At 43.3% G+C, this 22,352-nt stretch overlaps 1 protein-coding gene across 1 annotated transcript in view; it reads left to right on the forward strand.

Annotated features, from left to right (window-relative positions):
- The first annotated feature begins 21,118 nt into the window (after positions 1-21,118).
- The window catches only part of LOC126176258 (protein yellow-like), an 87,596-nt gene continuing 86,362 nt past the window's right edge, over positions 21,119-22,352 (forward strand). Inside the window, exon 1 of the mRNA XM_049923404.1 lies at positions 21,119-21,452. Within this exon, the coding sequence (XP_049779361.1) occupies positions 21,137-21,452 (316 nt within the window). The 5' untranslated portion in view covers positions 21,119-21,136. The remainder of the gene's footprint in view (positions 21,453-22,352) is intronic.

Genomic DNA, 22,352 nt, shown 5'->3' on the forward strand with positions numbered 1-22,352 from the left:
GCTACTTTCACTATTTCATCTCTCAAAGCTAGCCATTCTTCTACTGTATTTCTTTCCTCCAATCTTGTCAATCGTTCCCTAATGCTGTCTCTGAAGCTCTCTACAACTTCTGGTTCTTTCAGTTTATCCAGGTCTCATCTCCTCAATTCCCACCTTTTTGCAGTTTCTTCAGTTTTAATCTACAGTTCATAACCAATAGGTTGTGGTCAGAGTCCACATCTGCCGCTGGAAATGTCTTACAGTTTAAAACCTGGTTCTTGAATCTCTGTTTTACCATTATATAATGTATCTGAGACCTTCCAATATCTCCAGGCTTCTTCCATGTATACAACCTTCCTTTATGATTCTTGAACCAAGTGTTAGCTATGATTAAGTTATGCTCTGTGCAAAAATCTACCAGGCGGCTTCCTCTTTCATTCCTTTAACCCCGTCCATATTCACATACTACGTTTCCTTATCTTTCTTTTCTTACTATCGGGTTCCAGTCATCCATGACAATTAAAGTTTCGTCTCCCTTCACTATCTGAATAATTTCTTTTATCTCATCATACATTTCATCAATCTCTTCGTCATCTGCGGAGGTAGTTGGCATATTAACTTGTACTACTGTGGTAGGCGTGGGATTCGTATCTATCTTGGCCACAATAATGCGTTGACTATGCTGTTTGTAGTATCTTACCCACATTCCTTTTTTCCTATTCATTATTAAATCTATTCCCTCATTACCCCTATTTGATTCTGTGTTTATAACCCTGCATTCACCTGACCAGAAGTCTTGTTCCTCCTGCCACTGAACTTCACTAATTCCCACTATAATTAGCTTTAACCTACTCATTTCACTTTTTAAATTTTCTAACCGACCTGCCCGATTATGTGATCTGACATTCCACGCTCCGATTCGTAGAACGTCAGTTTTCTTTCTCCTGATAACGACGTCCACTTGAGTAGTCCCCGCCCGGATATCCGAATGGGGGACTATTTTACCTCCGGAATATTTTACCCAAGGTGACGCCATCATCATTTAGCTATACAGTAAAGCTACATGCCCACGGGAAAAATTAGGGCTGTAGTTTCCCCTTCGTTTCAGCCGTTCGCAGTACCAGCGCAGCAAGGTCATTTTGGTTAGTGTTACAAGGCCAGATCAGTCAATTATCCCGACTGTTGCCCCTGCAACTAGTGAAAAGGCTGCTGCCCCCCTTCGGGCAACTACACGTTTGTCTGGCCTCTCAATAGATACCCCTCCGTTGTGGTTGCACCTACGGTACCGTATCTGTATCGCTGAGGCACGCAAGCCTCCCCACCAACGGCAAGGTTCATGGTTCATGGGGAAGGACTACTCATTACAGCTACAAAATACACTGATGGCCTTCTTGTGCCTACGAAAATCTCTATCCGATGTTACACTCAGTTAACACAGTATTCAGTAGGGACGAGATGGCTCAGCATTTCACTAAAAATTTGCATGGCCAGTGTCCGCCCATCTTTCCCCCAACTAGGATCTTAACCTAGATGCAGCGATTTCAGTAGTGCCCACACTGTCCAGATTTGAAGACATATGTTCTGCTCAAATTAGTGTTCTCCCAATTGCGCCGTCAGAAATTTATGCTGACGGTTTTGTCAATGGGAAAGCGAAAGCCATATTCGATGCTCAAGGAGTAAAGACGATGAAGACGTCGCTGAAGATGCAGTTAGTGAGGCAAGTTCGTGGAGAAGCGCAGTAGATGGCAAAATCATCAACAAAAAGAGTCCCGGAAATGCCCAGTGGTGTAGACAGGGCATTACAGAGTTAGTGGTGATAGCAAACAGGACGAAGCTCAGGACGAAACCCTGAGGCCCACCGGTTACTGGATAAATGTGTCCAGTACGATAGAAGCCACACGCACCTTGAATACTCGGTCTTTTAAAAATTCCTGATGGAAACGGGGCAGACGGCCACGGAAGCCCCACGTGTAAAGATTACGAAGGATACCAGTTCTCCAGCAGGTCTTGTAGGCCTTCTCTAAATCGAAAAAAACGGCCACAGTCTGGGATTTCCGCAGGAAAACAGTCATGACACGGGTGGATAAAGTAACGAGATGGTCAACTGAACAACCGTGCGCTCGAAATCCACACTGTGTTGTCGTTAGTAAATAGCGAGACTCTGGCCACCAAACCAGCCGGGCATGAATCATACGTTCCGTCACCTTGCAAACACGGTTGGTGAGACAGATTGGGTGGTAGCTAGAAGAAAGGTTTGTGTCTTTACCAGCTCATATATGGCTATGACGGTGGCTTCACGCCATCTTCAGGGAAATGTGACCTCTGCCCAGCTGCGGTTGTACGTATTAATCAGAAAATGCTTGCCCGCAAGAGAAAAGTTCTGCAACATCTGAATGTAGACAGCGTCTGGCCCTGGCACGGAGGATGATCTAGCTCCCTCATAGTAAAGGCGGCATTGTAGAACTCACGATTCTGAGAAGGATATCGCGTGAGCCTCCTCCGCTCGTATCCGATGGAGAAAGGCAGGATGATAATGGGAAGAGCTCGAAATTTTGCAAAATGGTGGCCCAAGTTGTTGGAGATAGCAATACAAGTATGGTACACGATGACATCGTCTGCTACTGCGAGGCCGGAAATTGGCGAATGGATCTTGGTTCCAGAGAGCCGTCGGAGGTTGGCCCACACTACAGAGCAAGGAGTGGAACTGTTAATTAACCTAGTGAGTGAAATCCAACCAGCTTTTTTGCTATCTAGAAGAAGATGATGACACTTTGTAACATCTGATTGTAATTAATGCGGTTTGCCATCGTAGGATGACGGTTAAAAATGTGGAGAGCATGTCTCCGTGCACGAATTGGGTCTTGGCTTGCCTCAGTCCACCAAGGTACTGGGACACGGGGTGGTAAAGGGGAAGTGCGAGGAACTGAACTTTCTGCAGCAGTAAGGATAACGTTTTTGAGATATGCCACCTGGTCATCACAACTGGGGAAAACTAATCCTCTGAAAGTCGCCAGCGAGGAGTAAAGCCACCAGTCATCCTTAGTGATCTGCCATTTGGGTGTGCACATGGGTGGGGTATGAGTCAGGAAACGGACAGCACATATCATATGGTCGCTCTAGTAGGTATCAGAAAGAACATACCACTCATCACAAGCTGGGCAGTGCACCAGGATAGGTCAAAATGGGAGTCGGTGTGCGAGGAGTTGGAAAGGAATGTGGGTGCTCCAGTGTTAAGGCAGAAGAGGTTCAGTTGGTTAAAAAAATCAGCCAAGAGGGCACCTCTCTCAATGGTTCTGAGAGAAACTCAAAGTGGATTATGGGGATAAAAGTCACCGAGTAGCAGAAATGGGAAAGGTAGCTGCCTAGTCAGCTGAAGGAAGTCTGCCCTGCTAACTTCGAATGACAGAGGGACATAAATGGTACAGAGTGAAAAAGTCAGGTGAGGAAGGAAAAGGCAAACTGCAACATCTTGAAGACTGGCAGTCAGGGAGATGAGTTGACTATGAACGTCATCCCTTATAAGCAACAAAATGCCACCATGAGTTGGAATGCCGACCTCAAGGGGAGATCAAAATGAGCCAGGAAGAAATGTGAAAGCTCAAAGTGGTTGTGAGGACGCAAATTTGTTTCTTGGAGACAGGGTACAAGGGGTCACTGCGATGCTAAAAGCATTGGCGACACAAAGGCCGGCCAGGCTAAGATATCATGTGGCAACACCTTCGAAGAGTATTTTCAAGTATGTGAAGGAAAAGACTGTTTGCCTTTGTTGTACTTCTTCTAATCTTTCCGGTTAGCAGAGGAAGACGCATATGTTGGCATGCTGGAGGGACGTAAGAAGTCTTCACAGGAGTACTCCTTCTGTCCTTTCCGGCCTACCGATTGTGTAGCTGGTGGCTACACCCCTTGAGGCTAGAATATGATGGCTTTCTGCACAGCTGGAAGAGTGGATGGCGATGCTACCTTGACACAGCGCGATTGCACAACCTCAGAACTGGAGATAGCATGTCTGAGTGACCATGTCCTTCATGGAGCGAGAGGAAGCAACAAGAGAACTATATGTGCCAGAGGGGAGAACACAGCGATTGCTACTAGCCAATAACTTGTGATCGATTGGGTAAGGCACTTTTTCCTTTACCCAGATCTCCTGGACAGCCCGCACATCAAGATACACAGGAAAATCCCGAGAGGAGGCGGCATGGTCGCCATTGCAGTTGATACAGCGGGACAATCGCCCTCGTGAGCATCACTACCACAGGATGTTCTAGTGTGATTGAAACGATGCCACTGGTAGCAAGGCATCGCATTTGGAGTGTACGATCAGACTGTGATAATTTTACAGCCTGCTTTGATCTTGGGCGAAAGCACCACTCTGTCAAAGGCGAGAAAAAGAATGTAGGTGGGCGCTAAGGAGGATTCTACACTTTTCATTACCTGATGGACGGCAATGGCACCCAGATCAGCGAGGTGTAATTGAATTTCAGCCTCGGTCACACCATCGAGCAGCCTAATCTAAACAACACCACAGGAACAGTTGAGAGTTCTATGGGCCTCGACATGAACAGGATAGCCTTGGAGAAGCGAGGTGGCAAGCAGTTGTTTTGCTTGTGAATCAGAAGTATTCTCCAAAAGCAAAGTGCCTTTCTGTGAACGCGAGCAGGATTTCACAGTGCCGCCAACTGCATCAGCACCTTTCTGCATAATTAACGGATTTAGCGTTGCAAAGGACTGACCGTCTTCAGTACGTGACACCACGAGGAACTATGGTGCAGCTGGAAGGGTCTTTGAATCGTTAGCCTTATTCCGTTTACGTTTCGTAGAAGTTGATTGCGCAGATGATGGACTCAATCTGAGAAAATCCACCAAGATTGCCAGCATATGGAATGGCACACTCCTTCCAAGTCTGGACCACTTTCACAAGAGGGTATACCCGCCTTAAGTGGTTGTTCACATCTCAGATCACACCTACGAACACCTGACAGGGGGACCAATTGGCAATGTGGGAAGGTAGCAGCTCAGGCCTTCCCTGGGCCTGGACTGTACCAAGGGATATGTGCGAACCCTACCTGTCGACGTGAGGCTGGGAATTACGCTTTACCCAGTCACCTGCTACGCGTCAGACGCTTGGGTCAGCCGACAGGAGCGCACAGGGAGGAAGAAGAAATAGAGGAACTTCAAACACCGAAGCGGAGGAACGAGAGGAGAAGGGAAACAAGGAAAGAAAAGGGAACGAAAAACAATGGTGAGACTGTTATTATGTCAGTGATGGACAATGCAGAATATTCCCAGTAACACCCCAGGCATGTTCCCCTACGGTGGGGAAAAAGAATACCAAGAGGATGGACATGCAGCACGGAAGGGGAAAGATGCTGCTAAGGCTGGGGCCCCACGGTAGTCAAGCACGAACCCGCCAAAGAGTGGCGAGCCCCCTGGGGGGGGGGGGGGAGGGATTACCCGACAGAGTTTGAATGGGGTCTCATTATATGTCTCCATTCGGATGAGTGGTCGAATTGTGCAGTACCTAGATTTGTGGTGTCGGCGTACACAGTACACTCATTATGGTGGCCCGTGAAGATTTTGCCCTGTTATCAACCTTAGTGACGTTGGATATTATAATACAGGTAAGTCATTTAGCATTTTAGCCACTTGGTAACAGCTCTAGCAATGCCCTACGGTCTTGTTGAATCGTCAAACTTTTCAGCATTAAACTGTACACAATCAATGATACGAAATTCCATTCCAGATATCGTAAGAATTATGCCATCAATTTAACACCTATATTCAGTACAGCGGACAGCTTCAGTTTGGGTGAAGCTTGGATTCCGTCTTTACTAACCCTGTCAACAACAATAAAAGGAACCTTGTCCTCTATCCTTCATGCCTAGACTTTTATGATGGCTTAAATTTTCTGAAACCTTCAATTGACTTCAAATTACATGTTATGAGTTGTATTTGATATTTTGCTTACATCATTTTAGTATTATTAACTGCTAAAGTTTACATGAAATTTGCATTTAGTATGTTTTTCCTTTGCTTATAGACTTGATAATAACTACAAGTTCCTCCACGTGTCACATAGCACAATGACGTCAGGTCCGCTTATACAATAATTTTAGGTTGTTACACAAATGCTGTCTACTTCCTATGTTGTTATTCGTTAACAGCGGACATTCCCAGATAAGATTACTGTCATTCTTATAAAGCAGCTAACGTTAAGCTTGAGTCAGTCGTCAACTTCAAAGACGCAGCGCACACGTCTTTACTCGTTGATGTAAACTCCAGTAGACAAAGGCAGAATAGCTGCACAGACATCATTGAGGCAGAAATATTCAGGTAAACATGTCACGTTTATTAGGGACTGAATCAGGACCAAAGTGCATTTCACATCATGATTTACCGGTGTCAGCAAGAAGAGTCTAAGCAAACGATGTAATAAATTTGCCACCTTCAGCTGAGTTGCATCGATCCTCCAAACCAATTTACAAAATTGTTTTCTAATTTTGTGAACAGAAACTAGGATGAAGATCAAATAACAACATTCTTCTTTGGCACTCAGAAAATTGAAAATTTGTGGTAAGATCTTATGGGACCAAACTGCGGAGGGCATCGGTCCCTAAGCTTAACCACTACTTTATCTAACTTAAACTAACTTACGCTAAGGACAACACGCACACCCTTGCCGAGGGAGGACTCGAACCTCCGACGGGGGCAGCCGCGAAGACCGTGACAAGACGCCTCTAGACCGCGCGTCTACCCCGCGCGGCTCGGCACTTAGAATAAAGGCTCATGCAGAGATGCTAACATCAAGCAGTGACATTTTCATCGATATAATGCGCGTGAAGCAATGTAGAGGAACCGTTTGATTTATTTGTATTTTATGAAACATTTAAGGATGCTCATTTTTGTCGAATATTACGGAAAGCCGTAGAACCTCACATTGGTTCATCGATTCAGAAGCATCAGTAAGTGCTTGATGAGTTTGTCAGAACTAATTCTTAAAGTGTTACAAGTTTGACAGTTATTTACGTTCTATAAACTTCCTATAGTCTAAGGTGTTTTAAAAGAGATATTGTGCTTTCGGATTTAAAAGTGACATACCGCTGGCGTTTTTTCCCGTACATTATAATATTTGAGGTCTTGCAAACGAGTTAGGTCTGGTTTACTTAATTTTAATCGATTTCAGTGAGATTCCACTTCCAGTATGAATTTCTATTGAAGTACTGTAGGTAATCAAATAAATTAACAGCTGGCACCCGTACCGTTTGTCATGTGATACAAGCATTGTCCATACAAAAAAAGCTTCAGCACCGCTGTGAACTGAACGGTTCACTGCCAGTGAAAGGCAGACGTTTCGAATCGTTCAACTCATCGAATCGTTCAACTCATTTGCGTTTGGACGCACTCGTAAGCTTCCACAGTAAGCAAAATGTGCTGACATCGCAACAATGCACGTGTTCATGCGTAGCGTTGAATGGCCTACCACAAGAAAGTACCAAATGGATTTCTGTGATAGTGTGACAGATTACGGATGCTATATTTGGTAACATATTGTTTCTAGTACAATGAACCGATTTACGTATCCTACGTCTTTCTCTAGCACAGTCAGAATGATGGCTGACTTCAGAGCCACACGTACGCCAAACTCTTAACACTGACAGCTATTCTAGGGGACCACCTCGTCGACTCAGTAGCTACACACTGTGGTCATAAACGTTCATAAACCTGCTTCTGCCACAAGCCCCAGACATAACCCAGATACTGGGTGGCAAGTCCTCGTTCCTTATTCACTATATGAAAGGGCTTTTGACTAGTTTCTATTCTTTTCGATCCGTGGTCAACGGTTGTTGCGTCAGAGGGTATTCCAGTCATAGCTTAGATCAGGCCAATAAAATACATCAGTTAAGTATTCTGTGCAAAAAGCTGCGATACACTTTGCTATATAGACAACTCCAAATAAATCGCAAATAGGTTCCATTCCGAAGTGGTCTCATAAACATAAGTGTATGCCATAATTAGAGCTTCCTTCATGTTGCGATGCCTGTCTTGCTATGCGCAACATGGTTTTAGCAAGTTAGGAGTAAATACTTACCAAACATCGGTCAACAACGTAGTTAGTTAATCATCTTCTGCGGATCTTAGTTTTCCGAAATCATTTGGACCCACGACAGTTTGGAGGGAGATACGAGTACAGTTTCAAATGTCTCCAATATCCCTTGATCCCTTACAATTACTTCTAAAATTACTCAGGAAACCAGATGCTGTAGGGTGCAGTTGAAGCCCAGCCTGCTCATGATAAATCGTCTCTATAATTGCTGCCGTAATGATACTGGATATAGCACACGTTTACTGAACAATATGAGACACCTGAAAAACAAAAATGTGTAAGGTAAATTTTCCTTTTTATTCCTAACTCAAACGTAACAAACTGCGAAGCCTAGGGGGATCATCGATAATCTGGGGGGAAGCAATAAGGTTATACAAGCAGTATCAGCTGCCATCTTTGGCTGCTTACCATGTGACAGCTGTCACGTGGCTCACACTTCGCGGATTGAGGTGGTATGTGAAGTTACTTCAGTGATTGCAAAATCGAATCAAATTTACAAATAACTTGGCAATACGAGTATGACACTGCACGCTCTCTTGGTAACGGTGGCACAAACCTTCTTTCCTGGGAAAAGCCGGCCCACAACTGTCGTAGCTGGTCTTTGATACCAGGTTACTGATACTGGGACGGAGTTGGCGTACGAGGGAAGCTCACACCAGTTCTATTGGCTAGGGATCTAGGGGCGTTGCTGGCCACTGGGGTACCTCAACACCACGCAGACACGTGCCGTGCGGAGACGAGAATTGTCCTGTTGAAACTCGACGACGCAGGATGTCCGCGTCACACTGTTGAGCAGTCAGAGTTCTCTCAATCAGTACCTGTCGTGATTCGAAATCACACATGATATCTTCCCCAACCAGGACATAATGTGGCTCTCCAAAACACTGGAAGAGTGGGATCTCTCGCCAGGTAGCCGCAGTACTCGCCGATACGGGGAATAGCTCACAATTGGTTTACCTCTTACTTTAGCAACAGACAGCAAATGGTCATTATTCACAATGTTGAGAATGTCTGTGATGTGGGGTGTGAGTTGGGTACAGTTAAGTGGGGGCTGCCCCAGGGACTTGTATTGTGGCCACTCCTTATTTATATAAATGATATGTTCTCTGGTATTACGAGTAACTCTAAAATATTTCTGTTTGCTGATGACACTAGCTTGTTAGTAAAGGATGTTGTGTGCAACATTGTCTCGCTTTCAAATAGAGCAGTTCATGACCTAAGTTCATAGCGTGTAGAAAATAAACTAAAGCTAAATCGCAGTAAGACTCAGTTTTTACAGTTTCTAACACACAATTCAACAAAACCATACGTTTTAATTTCACAGAATGGGCATATGTTCAGTGAAACCGAACAGTTCAAATTTCTAGGTGTTCAGATAGATAGTAAACTGTTGTGGAAAGCCCACGTTCAGGATCTTGTTCAAAGACTTAATGCTGCCATTTTTACTATTTGAACGGTATCTGAATTGAGTGATCGTTCGACACTAAAATTAGTCTACTTTGCGTATTTCAATTCGTTTATGTCGTATGGCATTACATTCTGGGTTAAGTCTTCTCATTCTAAAAGGATATTCTTGGCTCAGAAACGGGCGGTTAGGGCAATAAATGGTGTACATTCACGAACCTCTTGTCGACTCCTGTTCACGAGTTTGGATATTTTGACATTGGCCTCTCAATATATGTATTCCTTACTGTCATTTCTTGTTAACAATATTAGCTTATTCCCAAGAATAAGCAGCTTTCACTCGGTTAATATCCGGCAGAAATCAAACCTGCTTTTGGGTCGGACTTCCTTAACTCTTGTGCAGAAAGGTGTGCAGTGTACTGCTGCATCCATTTTCAATAATCCGCCCCTCTATTTAAAAAACTTATCAGTATTCCAAGCGCTTTCAAATCGAAACTGAAGAGTTTCCTCATGGGTCACTCCTTCTATTCTGCCGATGAGTTCCTTGAAAAAGTAAGTTGATTCTTGTTGTACTGTTGAATACGTTCACTTAAATTTGTGGATTGACTTTTGTCGGGTACATAATTATTTTATTTTTATCTGTTATTACTTTTATGTTGTAGTTTTTTGTACTGACGCATTGCACGACCTTGGAGATTTGGTGCTCAATTTGGTCCTACGGAACTTGACGTGTAAATAAAAAATAAGAAAGTAAAGATAAAAAGAAAAAGTAGGTTCCTACTTACCATTTATTATCAACAGTAATTAATGGTTTGATCGCAAGCCAAGAACAACAAACATGTCGCATTACGCGCCACCAATGTACAGGAGTTGGACAAAAATAAGGAAACTCTGCGAAAAATTCATGCGTCAACATAAATGAAGATGCTGTCCAAACCTGCTGGTGGTTCTTTTCTATCTGACCACGAACGACGTCTGTGCGACGTCCTCACCACATTGGAAGCAACCGGTGAGATAAGTGTTCATATACACTGGAGCGCCAAAGAAACTGGTTTAGGCTTGCGTATTTATATGCGCATATGCAAACAGGCAAAATACTGTACTGTGGTCAACAACGGCAGACAAGTGTCTGGCGCAGTTGTTAGATCGGTTATTGCTGTTACAACGGCAGATTATCAATATTTACGTGAGTTTGAATGTGGTGTTATAGTCGGCGCACAAGCGATGGGACACAGCGTCTCCGAGGTATCGATAAGTGGGGATTTTCCCTTACGACCACTTCACGAGTGTACCGCGAATCGGGGAGTCCGGTAATACATCAAATCTCCGACACCGCTGTGGCCGGAAAAAGATCCTGCAAGAACGGGACCAACGACGACTGAACAAAATCGTTCAACGTGGCATAAGTGAAGCCCTTCGGCAAATTGCTGTAGATTTCAATGTTGGGCCATCGACAAGTGTCAGCATGCGGAGTATTCAACAAAATATCATCGATATGGGCTTTCGGAGCCGAAGGCCCACTCGTGTACCCTTGATGACTACACGAGACAAAGCTTTACGCCTCGCCTGGGTCCGTCAACACCGACACTGGTTTATTGATGACTGGAAATATGTTGACTGGTCGGACGAGTCCCTTTTTTAGATTGTATCGAGCGGATGGACGTGTACGGATACGGAGACAACATAATATATCCATGAATCCTGCCTGTCAGCAAGGAGGGGACTCTTCAAGCTGGTGGAGGCTCTGTAATAGTGTGGGACACGTCCAGTATGAGTGATATGGGACCCCTGATACGTCTAGGCATGACTATGACAGGTACCACTAAAGTAAGCATCCTGTCTGGTCACTTAAGTCCATTAACGTCCATTGTACATTCCGACGTACTTGGGCAACTTCAGCATGACAATGCGACGACCTACACGTTCAGAATTGCTACAGAGTGGCTCCAGAAACACTCTTATGAGTTTAAACACTTTCGCTGCCCACCAAACTCCCCAGACATGAACGTTATTGAGCATATCCGGGATGCCTTGCAACGTGCTGTTCAAGAGAGATCTCCACCCTGTTGTATTCTTACGGATATGTGCACAGCCATGCACTATTTCTGTTGTCAATTCCCTCCAGCACTACTTCAGACGTTAGTCGACTCCATGCAACGTCGTGTTGCGGCCCTTCCGCGTGCTCGCGAGGGTCCTACACGATATTACGCAGATGTGCCCGTTTCTTTGACTATTCAGTGTAGTTGTGAATGTATTATGGCCGATCTAAGTAAATTCAAACATAGACAAATTGTAGGTGCTCGCTTGATGGGTGTTTCTGTAACAAAGGTATCCGAAGTCTTTGGTGCTTCTAGAGGTACCGTATCAAAGTCACACACAACACAGAAAAAACGCGGAGGAATGTCATCCTCTAACTCACTAGCCAGACGAAAGAGTGAATTGAGTGACGGTTAAGGACTGTTATTGAAGAAGATGTGACGAAAAATAAGAGCCGACAACTGCAAAAGTCATTGCAGAACTGAATGTGGCACTCCCAAATCCTGTCACTACCAAAATTACACGAAGCTAGTCCCATAAGCAGGTGAGCTGGCATTCCAAAACCACTTATCAGTTTCGAAAATGCCTGTAACAGGAAATTTTGGAAATTTGTGGCAACTTCCTATGGGACCAAACTGCTGAGGTCATCGGTCCCTAGGCTTACACGCTACTTAGTCTATCGTAACTAACTTACGCTAAGGACAACACACACACACCCATGCCCCAGGGAGGACTCGAACGTCAGACGGGGGGACCCACGCGAACTGTGGCAAGGCGACTCGCGGCTACAGGGAAACGTGGTGCGGAAGCCGCAAAACCTGCGTTGTGGAGCAATGGCAGAAAGTCATTTGGTGAGTCTTGTTTTATTCTAACTTCTGGCCTAGTTTATGTCCCAAGATTGAGACATGGCGGCAGTTCAGTGATGTTTTGGGCAGCAAATTTCTAAGGATTACAAGAACCCCATGGTTACTCTGCAAGGCCGCATCACTAGCAAGGATAGTGTGATCATTTAGGTTGATAGTATCAATCCAGTGCTAAATATTTGTTCCGCAATGACGATGCCGTGTTCCAAAATGACAAGGTTCCTGTTTTACACAGGGTGGTCCATTGATAGTGACTGGGCCAAATATCTCAAGAAATAAGCATCAAACGAAAAAAATACAAAAAACCAAACTCGACTAGCTTGAAGAGGAAAACCAGATGGCACTATGGTAGGTCCGCTAGATGGCGCTTCCGTAGGTCGAACGGATATCAACTGCGTTTTTTAAAATAAGAACCCCCATTTTTTTTTACATATTCGTGTAGTACGTAAAGAAATATGAATGTTATAATTAGACCTCTTTTTTCATATTGTGATAGGTGGCGCTGTAATAGTGAGAAACATATGCCTCACAATTTTAGACAAACAGTTGGTAACAGGCAGGTTCTTTTAAATTAAAATACAGAACGTAGGTACGTTTGAACATTTTATTTCGGTTGTTCCAATGTGATACATGTACCTTTGCGAACTTATCATTTCTGAGAACGCGTGCTGTTACAGCGTGATTACCTGTAAATACTACATCAATGCAATAAATGCTCAAAATGATGTACATCAAACTCAGTGCATTTGGCAATACGTGTAACGACATTCATCTCAACAGCGAGTAGTTCGCCTTCCGTAATGTTCGCACATGCATTGACAATGCGCTGACGCATGTTGTCAGGCGTTGTCGGTGGATCACGATAGCAAATCTCCTTCAATTTTCCCCACAGTAAGAAATCCGGGGACGTCAGATCCGGTAAACGTGCGGGCCATGGTATGGTGCTTCGACGAGCAATCCACCTGTCATGAAATATGCTATTCAATACCGCTTCAATCACACGCGAGCTATGTGACGGACATACATCATGTTGGAAGTACATCGCCATTCTGTCATGGAGTGAAACATCTCGTAGTAACATCGGTAGAACATTACGTAGGAAATCAGCATACATTGCACCATTTAGATTGCCATCGATAAAATGAGGGCCAATTATCCTTCCTCCCATAATACAGCACCATACATTAACCCACCAAGGTCGCTGATGTTAAACTTGTCGCAGCCATCGTGGTTTTTCCGTTGCCCAATAGTGCGTGCCTCAGCGATACAGATAGCCGTACCGTAAGTACAACCACAACGGAGAGGTATCTGTTGAGAGGCCAGACAAACGTGTGGTTCCTGAAGAGGGGCAGCAGCCTTTTCAGTAGTTGCAGGGGCAACAGTCTGGATGATTGACTGATCTGGCCTTGTAACATTAACCAAAACGGCCTTGCTGTGCTGGTACTGCGAACGGCTGAAAGCAAGGGGAAACTACGGCCGTAATTTTTCCCGAGGGCATGCAGCTTTACTGTATGATTAAATGATGATGGCGTCTTCTTGGGTAAAATATTCCGGAGGTAAAATAGTCCCCCATTCGGATCTCCGGGCGGGGACTACTCAAGAGGATGTCGTTATCAGGAGAAAGAAAACTGGCGTTCTACGGATCGGAGCGTGGAATGTCAGATCCCTTAATCGGGCAGGTAGGTTAGAAAATTTAAAAAGGGAAATGGATAGGTTAAAGTTAGATATAGTGGGAATTAGTGAAGTTCGGTGGCAGGAGGAACAAGACTTCTGGTCAGGTGACTACAGGGTTATAAACACAAAGTCAAATAGGGGTAATGCAGGAGTAGGTTTAATAATGAATAGGAAAATAGGAATGCGGGTAAGCTACTACAAACAGCATAGTGAACGCATTATTGTGGCCAAGATAGATACGAAGCCCACACCTACTACAGTAGTACAAGTTTATATGCCAACTAGCTCTGCAGATGACGAAGAAATTGAAGAAATGTATGATGAAATAAAAGAAATTATTCAGATAGTGAAGGGAGACGAAAATTTAATAGTCATGGGTGACTGGAATTCGAGTGTAGGAAAAGGGAGAGAAGGAAACGTAGTAGGTGAATATGGATTTGGGCTAAGAAATGAAAGAGGAAGCCGCCTGGTAGAATTTTGCACAGAGCACAACTTAATCATAGCTAACACTTGCTTTAAGAATCATGATAGAAGGTTGTATACATGGAAGAACCCTGGAGATACTAAAAGGTATCAGATAGATTATATAATGGTAAGACAGAGATTTAGGAACCAGGTTTTAAATTGTAAGACATTTCCCGGGGCAGATGTGGACTCTGACCACAATCTATTGGTTATGACCTGTAGATTAAAACTGAAAAAACTGCAAAAAGGTGGGAATTTAAGGAGATGGGACCTGGATAAACTGAAAGAACCAGAGGTTGTACAGAGTTTCAAGGAGAGCATAAGGGAACAATTGATAGGAATGGGGGAAAGAAATACAGTAGAAGAAGAATGGGTAGCTTTGAGGGATGAAGTAGTGAAGGCAGCAGAGGATCAAGTAGGTAAAAAGACGAGGGCTAGTAGAAATCCTTGGGTAACAGAAGAAATATTGAATTTAATTGATGAAAGGAGAAAATATAAAAATGCAGTAAATGAAGCAGGCAAAAAGGAATACAAACGTCTCAAAAATGAGATCGACAGGAAGTGCAGAATGGCTAAGCAGGGATGGATAGAGGACAAATGTAAGGATGTAGAGGCTTATCTCACTAGGGGTAAGATAGATACTGCCTACGGGAAAATTAAAGAGACCTTTGGAGATAAGAGAACCACTTGTATGAACATCAAGAGCTCAGATGGAAACCCAGTTCTAAGCAAAGAAGGGAAAGCAGAAAGGTGGAAGGAGTATATAGAGGGTCTATACAAGGGCGATGCACTAGATGACAATATTATGGAAATGGAAGAGGATGTAGATGAAGATGAAATGGGAGATACGATACTGCGTGAAGAGTTTGACAGAGCACTGAAAGACCTGAGTCGAAACAAGGCCCCCGGAGTAGACAACATTCCAGTAGAACTACTGACGGCCTTGGGAGAGCCAGTCCTGACAAAACTCTACCATCTGGTGAGCAAGATGTATGAGACAGACGAAATACCCTCAGACTTCAAGAAGAATGTAATAATTCCAATCCCAAAGAAAGCAAGTGTTGACAGATGTGAAAATTACCGAACTATCAGTTTAATAAGCCACAGCTGCAAAATACTAACACGAATTCTTTACAGACGAATGGAAAAACTAGTAGAAGCCGATCTCGGGGAAGATCAGTTTGGATTCCGCAGAAATGTTGGAACACGTGAGGCAATACTGACCTTACGACTTATCTTAGAAGAAAGATTAAGGAAAGGCAAACCTACGTTTCTAGCATTTGTAGACTTAGAGAAAGCTTTTGACAATGTTGACTGGAATACTCTCTTTCAAATTCTGAAGGTGGCAAGGGTAAAATACAGGGAGCGAAAGGCCATTTACAATTTGTACAGAAACCAGTTGGCAGTTATAAGAGTCGAAGGGCATGAGAGGGAAGCAGCGGTTGGGAAGGGAGTGAGACAGGGTTGTAGCCTCTCCCCAATGTTATTCAATCTGTATATTGAGCAAGCAGTAAAGGAAACAAAAGAAAAATTCGGAGTAGGTATTAAAATCCATGGAGAAGAAATAAAAATTTTGAGGTTCGCCGATGACATTGTAATTCTGTCAGAGACAGCAAAGGACTTGGAAGAGCAGTTGAACGGAATGGACAGTGTCTTGAAAGGAGGATATAAGATGAACATCAACAAAAGTAAAACGAGGATAATGGAATGTAGTCAAATTAAGTCGGGTGATGCTGAGGGAATTAGATTAGGAAATGAGAAACTTAAAGTAGTAAAGGAGTTTTGCTATTTAGGGAATAAAATAACCGATGATGGTCGAAGTAGAGAGGATATAAAATGTAGACTGGCAATGGCAAGGAAAGCGTTTCTGAAGAAGAGAAATTTGTTAACATCGAGTGTAGATTTAAGTGTCAGGAAGTCATTTCTGAAAGTATTTGTATGGAGTGTAGCCATGTATGGAAGTGAAACATGGACGGTAAATAGTTTGGACAAGAAGAGAATAGAAGCTTTTGAAATGTGGTGCTACAGAAGAATGCTGAAGATTAGATGGGTAGATCACATAACTAATGAGGAAGTATTGAATAGGATTGGGGAGAAGAGAAGTTTGTGGCACAACTTGACCAGAAGAAGGGATCGGTTGGTAGGACATGTTCTGAGGCATCAAGGGATCACCAGTTTAGTATTGGAAGGCAGCGTGGAGGGTAAAAATCGTAGGGGGAGACCAAGAGATGAATACACTAAGCAGATTCAGAAGGATGTAGGTTGCAGTAGGTACTGGGAGATGAAGAAGCTTGCACAGGATAGAGTAGCATGGAGAGCTGCATCAAACCAGTCTCAGGACTGAAGACCACAACAACAACAACAATAGTGCATATTATGCCGGTTTACGTTACCGCTGTTGGTGGATGACGCTTCATCGCTAAATAGAACGTGTGCAAAAAGTGTGCTCAGTGGCAGAACTGTACACGAAGTTCAAAAGTCGCCGCCATGCAATTCCTGGTGCATAGAAATATTGTACGGGTGCAATCGATGTTGTTGTAGCATTCTCAACAGCGACGTTTTTGAGATTCCCGATTCTGACGCAAATTGTCTGCTGCTGATGTGCGGATTAGCCGCGACAGCAGCTAAAACACCAACTTGGGCATCATCATTTGTTGCAGGTCGTGGCTGACGTTTCACATGTTGCTGAACGCTTCCTGTTCCCTTAAATAACGTATCTATCAGGCGAACGGACCGGACACTTGGATGATGTCGTTCAGGATACCGAGCAGCATACATAGCACACCCCCGTTGGGCATTTTGATCACAATAGCCATACATCAACACGATATCAACCTTTTCCGCAATTGCTAAACAGTGCATTTTAACACGGGTAATGTATCACGAAGCAAATTGCGTCCGCTCTGGCGGAATGTTAGGTGATACCACGTTTGTGACTATTAAAGCGCCATCTATCACAAAGCGATGAAAGTGTTTCAACTAACACATTCATATTTCTTTACGTACTACACGAATATGTAATAAAAAATTGGGGTTCCTGTTTTATAAAACGCAGTTGATATCCATGTGACCTATTGCAGCGCCATCTAGCGGGCCAAACATAGCGCCATCTGGTTTCCCCTTCAAGCTAGACGAGTTTGGTTCTTTGTAGTTTTTTCGTTTGATGCTAATTTCGTGATATTTGGCCCGGTCACTATCAATGGACCACCCTGTATAGACTGCATCGTGCAGATCTGGCTTTGTAAGCACGAGGATGATTTGTCGCATCTCCCTTGACCATCGCAGTCACTAGATCTGAATTTGATTAAGAATTTTAGTTCTGTTTTGGGAGATAAGGACGCACGATTGCTGTGCACCTCCATCATCGTTACATGAAACTGCCACTCTTTTACAGGAAAGGTGGTATAGAACCCAATATAACCTGTCTTTATCCATTTAGAGACTACTGTAAGCTCTCTGAATGTCAAATGTTTTCCTACACCACATGAGGCATTACCATATATTTTTTTGTTTTTAATAGTTCTTTTTCTTGTCCAACCCTTGTGTATCATGATCATCACAATTCACTCACTTAACCTCTGGTTATAACGCAGTGATCAATTACTCAGTTAATCAATGAGTGCAAGATCGTATACCACAATTCTCGACGACGTTCTAAAACTTTCTTTCCGCATTCCACAGACAAATGCCGTTGGTTTGTGGGCCACACCATGCCCATTCCGGCTTGTATTTGTGGCTTCTGGGCAACACTGTGACAATAAAATCGATTTATTTATCTTGACGGATACGTTAACGATTGGCTGTTGATGACTGAAACAAAGCGAAAGATTTCCATAATCGCTGAAAATGATGTATGACAATTTTTATACGAGTACATGGTAGGCTTCATTGTTCATTCGCCCCTATCATTATTTGCGCGTAATTATATACAGCCCATCAGTTGTATGTTCACAGCTGTTTGCCATATCGTTTAACTAACTGGTTAACAGTGTCTGCCTACTGGCAACAATACAACTTCATGTCAGTATTTACCAAATATCTTCCTTCTCACTTTTGGCTTCAAAAGGGGATGTTAAATTATTTCCGATGAAGATATAACGGTAGAAATTGTGTGGATTTTGATTCTGTGGATACTAAAAGTATAGCTGCCGTTTGGTCTACTATAGCATATATAAGATAAACGTTTGTGTTTCCTATGGCCGTCTACACTTTGCAGCTGGAGGTTATTTACTTTTTTTCCGACAGAACTACTTAATTACGGAGTTACTGTAGTGCTCTTATTAAGAACTAATACAGTCATAGTTTGTGCCCCAAGGTCGTGGAGTTTGTTCTTCTATCATTAGAGTTACGATTATTATTTTTGTTATGGTTAGACTGAATATTGAGCTACAGATTTTTGCATTTGTATAAATGAGAGGGATGGTAGTGAAACAAAACTGATTGTTGTCATAAACCATACTTTTCATTTACATCGCATATAACTTTTCCAGCTGGAAACCATTGGATCCAACTGGAAGATGGCTGAAACAATCACACCGGCTATAGCTGGGAAAGTTTTTTGCAGCTAAGACTGCAAATCTAATCGTTTAATTTTAATTTAGATTTATTCTCTGCCACTAGAACATTCAGCTATCACCCAAACTAGGTTAGCATTTCATATGTCAGAACATGAGATTATATACTTGAAAACTGCCTGGATCAACGTTAAGAGTGAGTGTTTAACACGAAGTATATTGGCGGCATGTAACTGGCTCACTTTTTCTATAGAACACTCCCAGATTGTAATACGGACGCCTTTCACGAAAAAAAAAGAAGTAAAGTAGAAGAAAAGAAAAAAAACCTACATCGCTGGAGTGAAATGCTAGAAATCGCGCACCTGCACATGACAGAATTCAGCACATGATACACAGCTTGAATTAAGTGATATTTGTAGTCACAATAGCATTTAAATACGCCCGATTAGTTTTATAGAGCGATTGAAAACTAACCAGAAAATCTGAAAAGGAATTTTGTTAAGGCTATGAATGTGGACCACTGCAAAAGCGACTCTAAAGTTATGTGTTAGTTAAAATGTTATGTTATTACGATCCAATAAAATCAAATAAAATATTTTTTTTTCCGAAGAGAACATTGTTGTTGTTGTTGTTGTTGTTGTTGTTGTGGTCTCCCATCCTGACACTGGTTTGATGCAGCTCTCCATGCTACTCTATCCTGTGCAAGTGTCTTCATCTCCCAGTACCTACTGCAGCCTACAACCTTCTGAATATGCTTAGTGTATTCATCTCTTGGTCTCTCTCTACGATTTTTGCCCTCCACGCTGCCCTCCAGTACCAAATTGGCGATGCCTTGATGCCTCAGAACATGTCCTACCAACCGATCCCTTCTTCTAGCCAAGTTGTGCCACAAACTCCTCTTCTCCCCAATTCTGTTCAATACCTCCTCATTAGTTATGTGATCTACCAATCTAATCTTCAGCATTCTTTTGTAGCACCACATTTCGAAAGCTTCTATTCTCTTTTTGTCTAAACTTTTTATCGTCCATGCTTCACTTCCATACATGGCTACACTCCATACAAATACTTTCAGAAACGACTTCCTGACACTTAAATCAATACTCGATGTTAACAAATTTCAATTCTTCAGAAACACTTTCCTTGCCATTGCCAGTCTACATTTTATATCCTCTCTACTTCGACCATCATCAGTTATTTTGCTCCCCAAATAGCAAAACTCCTTTACTACATTAAGTGTCTCATTTCCTAATCTAATTCCCTCAGCATCACCCGACTTAATTCGACTACATTCCATTATCCTCGTTTTGCTTTTGTTGATGTTCATCTTATACCCTCCTTTCAAGATACTGTCCATTCCATTCAACTGCTCTTCCAAGTCCTTTGCTGTCTCTGACAGAATTACAATGTCATCGGCAAACCTCAAAGATTTTATTTCATCTCCATGGATTTTAATACCTACTCCTAACTTTTCTTTTGTTTCCTTTACTGCTTGCTCAATATACAGATTGAATGGCATCGGGGAGAGCCTACAACCCTGTCTCACTCCGTCCCTTCCCAACCACTGTTTCCTTTTCATGCCCCTCCACTCTTATAACTGCCATCTGGTTTCTGTACAAATTGTAAATCGCCTTTCGCTCCCTGTATTTTAGCCCTGCCACCTTCAGAATTTGAAAGAGAATATTCCAGTCAACATTATCAAACGCTTTCTCTAAGTCTACGAATGCTAGGAACGTAGGTTTGCCTTTCCTTAATCTAGCTTCTAAGATAAGTCGTAGGGTCAGTATTGCCTCACGTGTTCCAACATTTCTACGGAATCCAAACTGATCTTCCCCGAGGCCAGCTTCCACCAGTTTTTCCATTCGTCTTAAAGAATTCGTGTTAGTATTTTGCAGCTGTGACTTATTAAATTGATAGTTCGGTAATTTTCACATCTGTCAACGCCTGATTTCTTTGGGATTGGAACATTGTACAGCAATGTAAAGGTTATGTCGATTTCAGCAAAGTGTTCACCACATAAGGTGATGCTAATGGACTGACGGCGTTCTTCTTGCCACTGGAAGGAACCGCAACGTGGACGCAGAGCTGTGAACGGGGAGAGGATGACACGCCGTCTGTTGCTGGCTGGACTGCTGCTGGTGCTGCTGGCAGCCTCTGGAGGTCACCGGAGCCGTTCAAAAGCCGCGAGCCGGGGACACCACTACAAGCCCGCGTTGAAAACCAAACCTGGCGGCCTACAGACACCAAAGCTGGTGAACAGCAGGGTGGCTAAACAGGCCAGACTTAGCGATCGAGAACTTGTGACCGTCAAATCGACGAACGAGGTCACATTCGACTTCGATGATGATGAGCTGGAACAACAACTACTGGACAACGGTGGCTACATCCCCAAATCTGCTGAACCGTTCCAAGTAATAGGTCAGTTTTATACAGATATACACTGCAAGAAATAAAAACAATGCACCCACGAAATCTTTTTAAACTTAATTGAAATTAAACTAAGTCATGTGATAGAATTATATAATAAAAACAGACTATTTTAGGCAAACGTTTTACAGTTTGGTGTGTCTCACTTGTTACATAATTAAACACAGAATCGCTTTCAGATTGAAGTGGAAGGTAGTATTCTGGTCTGCAGACGATAATAGAGGTGGCTGATGGTATCGTGGTGTAAAATGTCTCAAACACTTAGCACAACCTAATACGATTCACCATTTAGCGTACCGTGACAATCCAAGCAGACCGCGAAATTTGCTCGTCAAAAAAGTTACGTATTTGGCAACAAACTTGCTGCAGTGGTAATACCGGTTCCCGTCAGATCACCTACGTTAAGCGCTGTCGGGCTGGGCTACCACTTGCATGGGTGAGCATCCGTTCTGCCGAGCGCTGTTGGCAAGCGGGGTGCTCTCAACCCTTGTGAGCAAACTGAGGAGCTACTTCATTGAGAAGTAGCAGCTCCGGTCTCGTAAACTGACATACGGTCGGGAGAGCGTTGTGCTGACCACATGCCCCTCCGCATCAAGAGAAGCCTTTGGGTGAGGATGACACGGCGGCAGGTCGGTACCGTTGGGCCTTCCAAGGCCTGTTCGGATGGAGTTCAGTTTTTAGTTGCATAATTATTTCACGGAAAGGATCCAACAATCTAAGGCAGCTGCCGTGCACAATATCGAAGACATTATTTTATTTCAGTTGTGTACTTAATCTGACATGGTACACACTGCCTTCTCGTCGAAGGAATGACAGTAGTACAATCCAAAAACGTGAAATATATAGGCGATCGTTTTCCTCCTGCTCGCTTCCCTCCCAGCAACGAGCAAG

The sequence above is a fragment of the Schistocerca cancellata genome, chromosome 3 (assembly GCF_023864275.1).
Source record: "Schistocerca cancellata isolate TAMUIC-IGC-003103 chromosome 3, iqSchCanc2.1, whole genome shotgun sequence".
Lineage (NCBI taxonomy): Eukaryota > Metazoa > Arthropoda > Insecta > Orthoptera > Acrididae > Schistocerca > Schistocerca cancellata.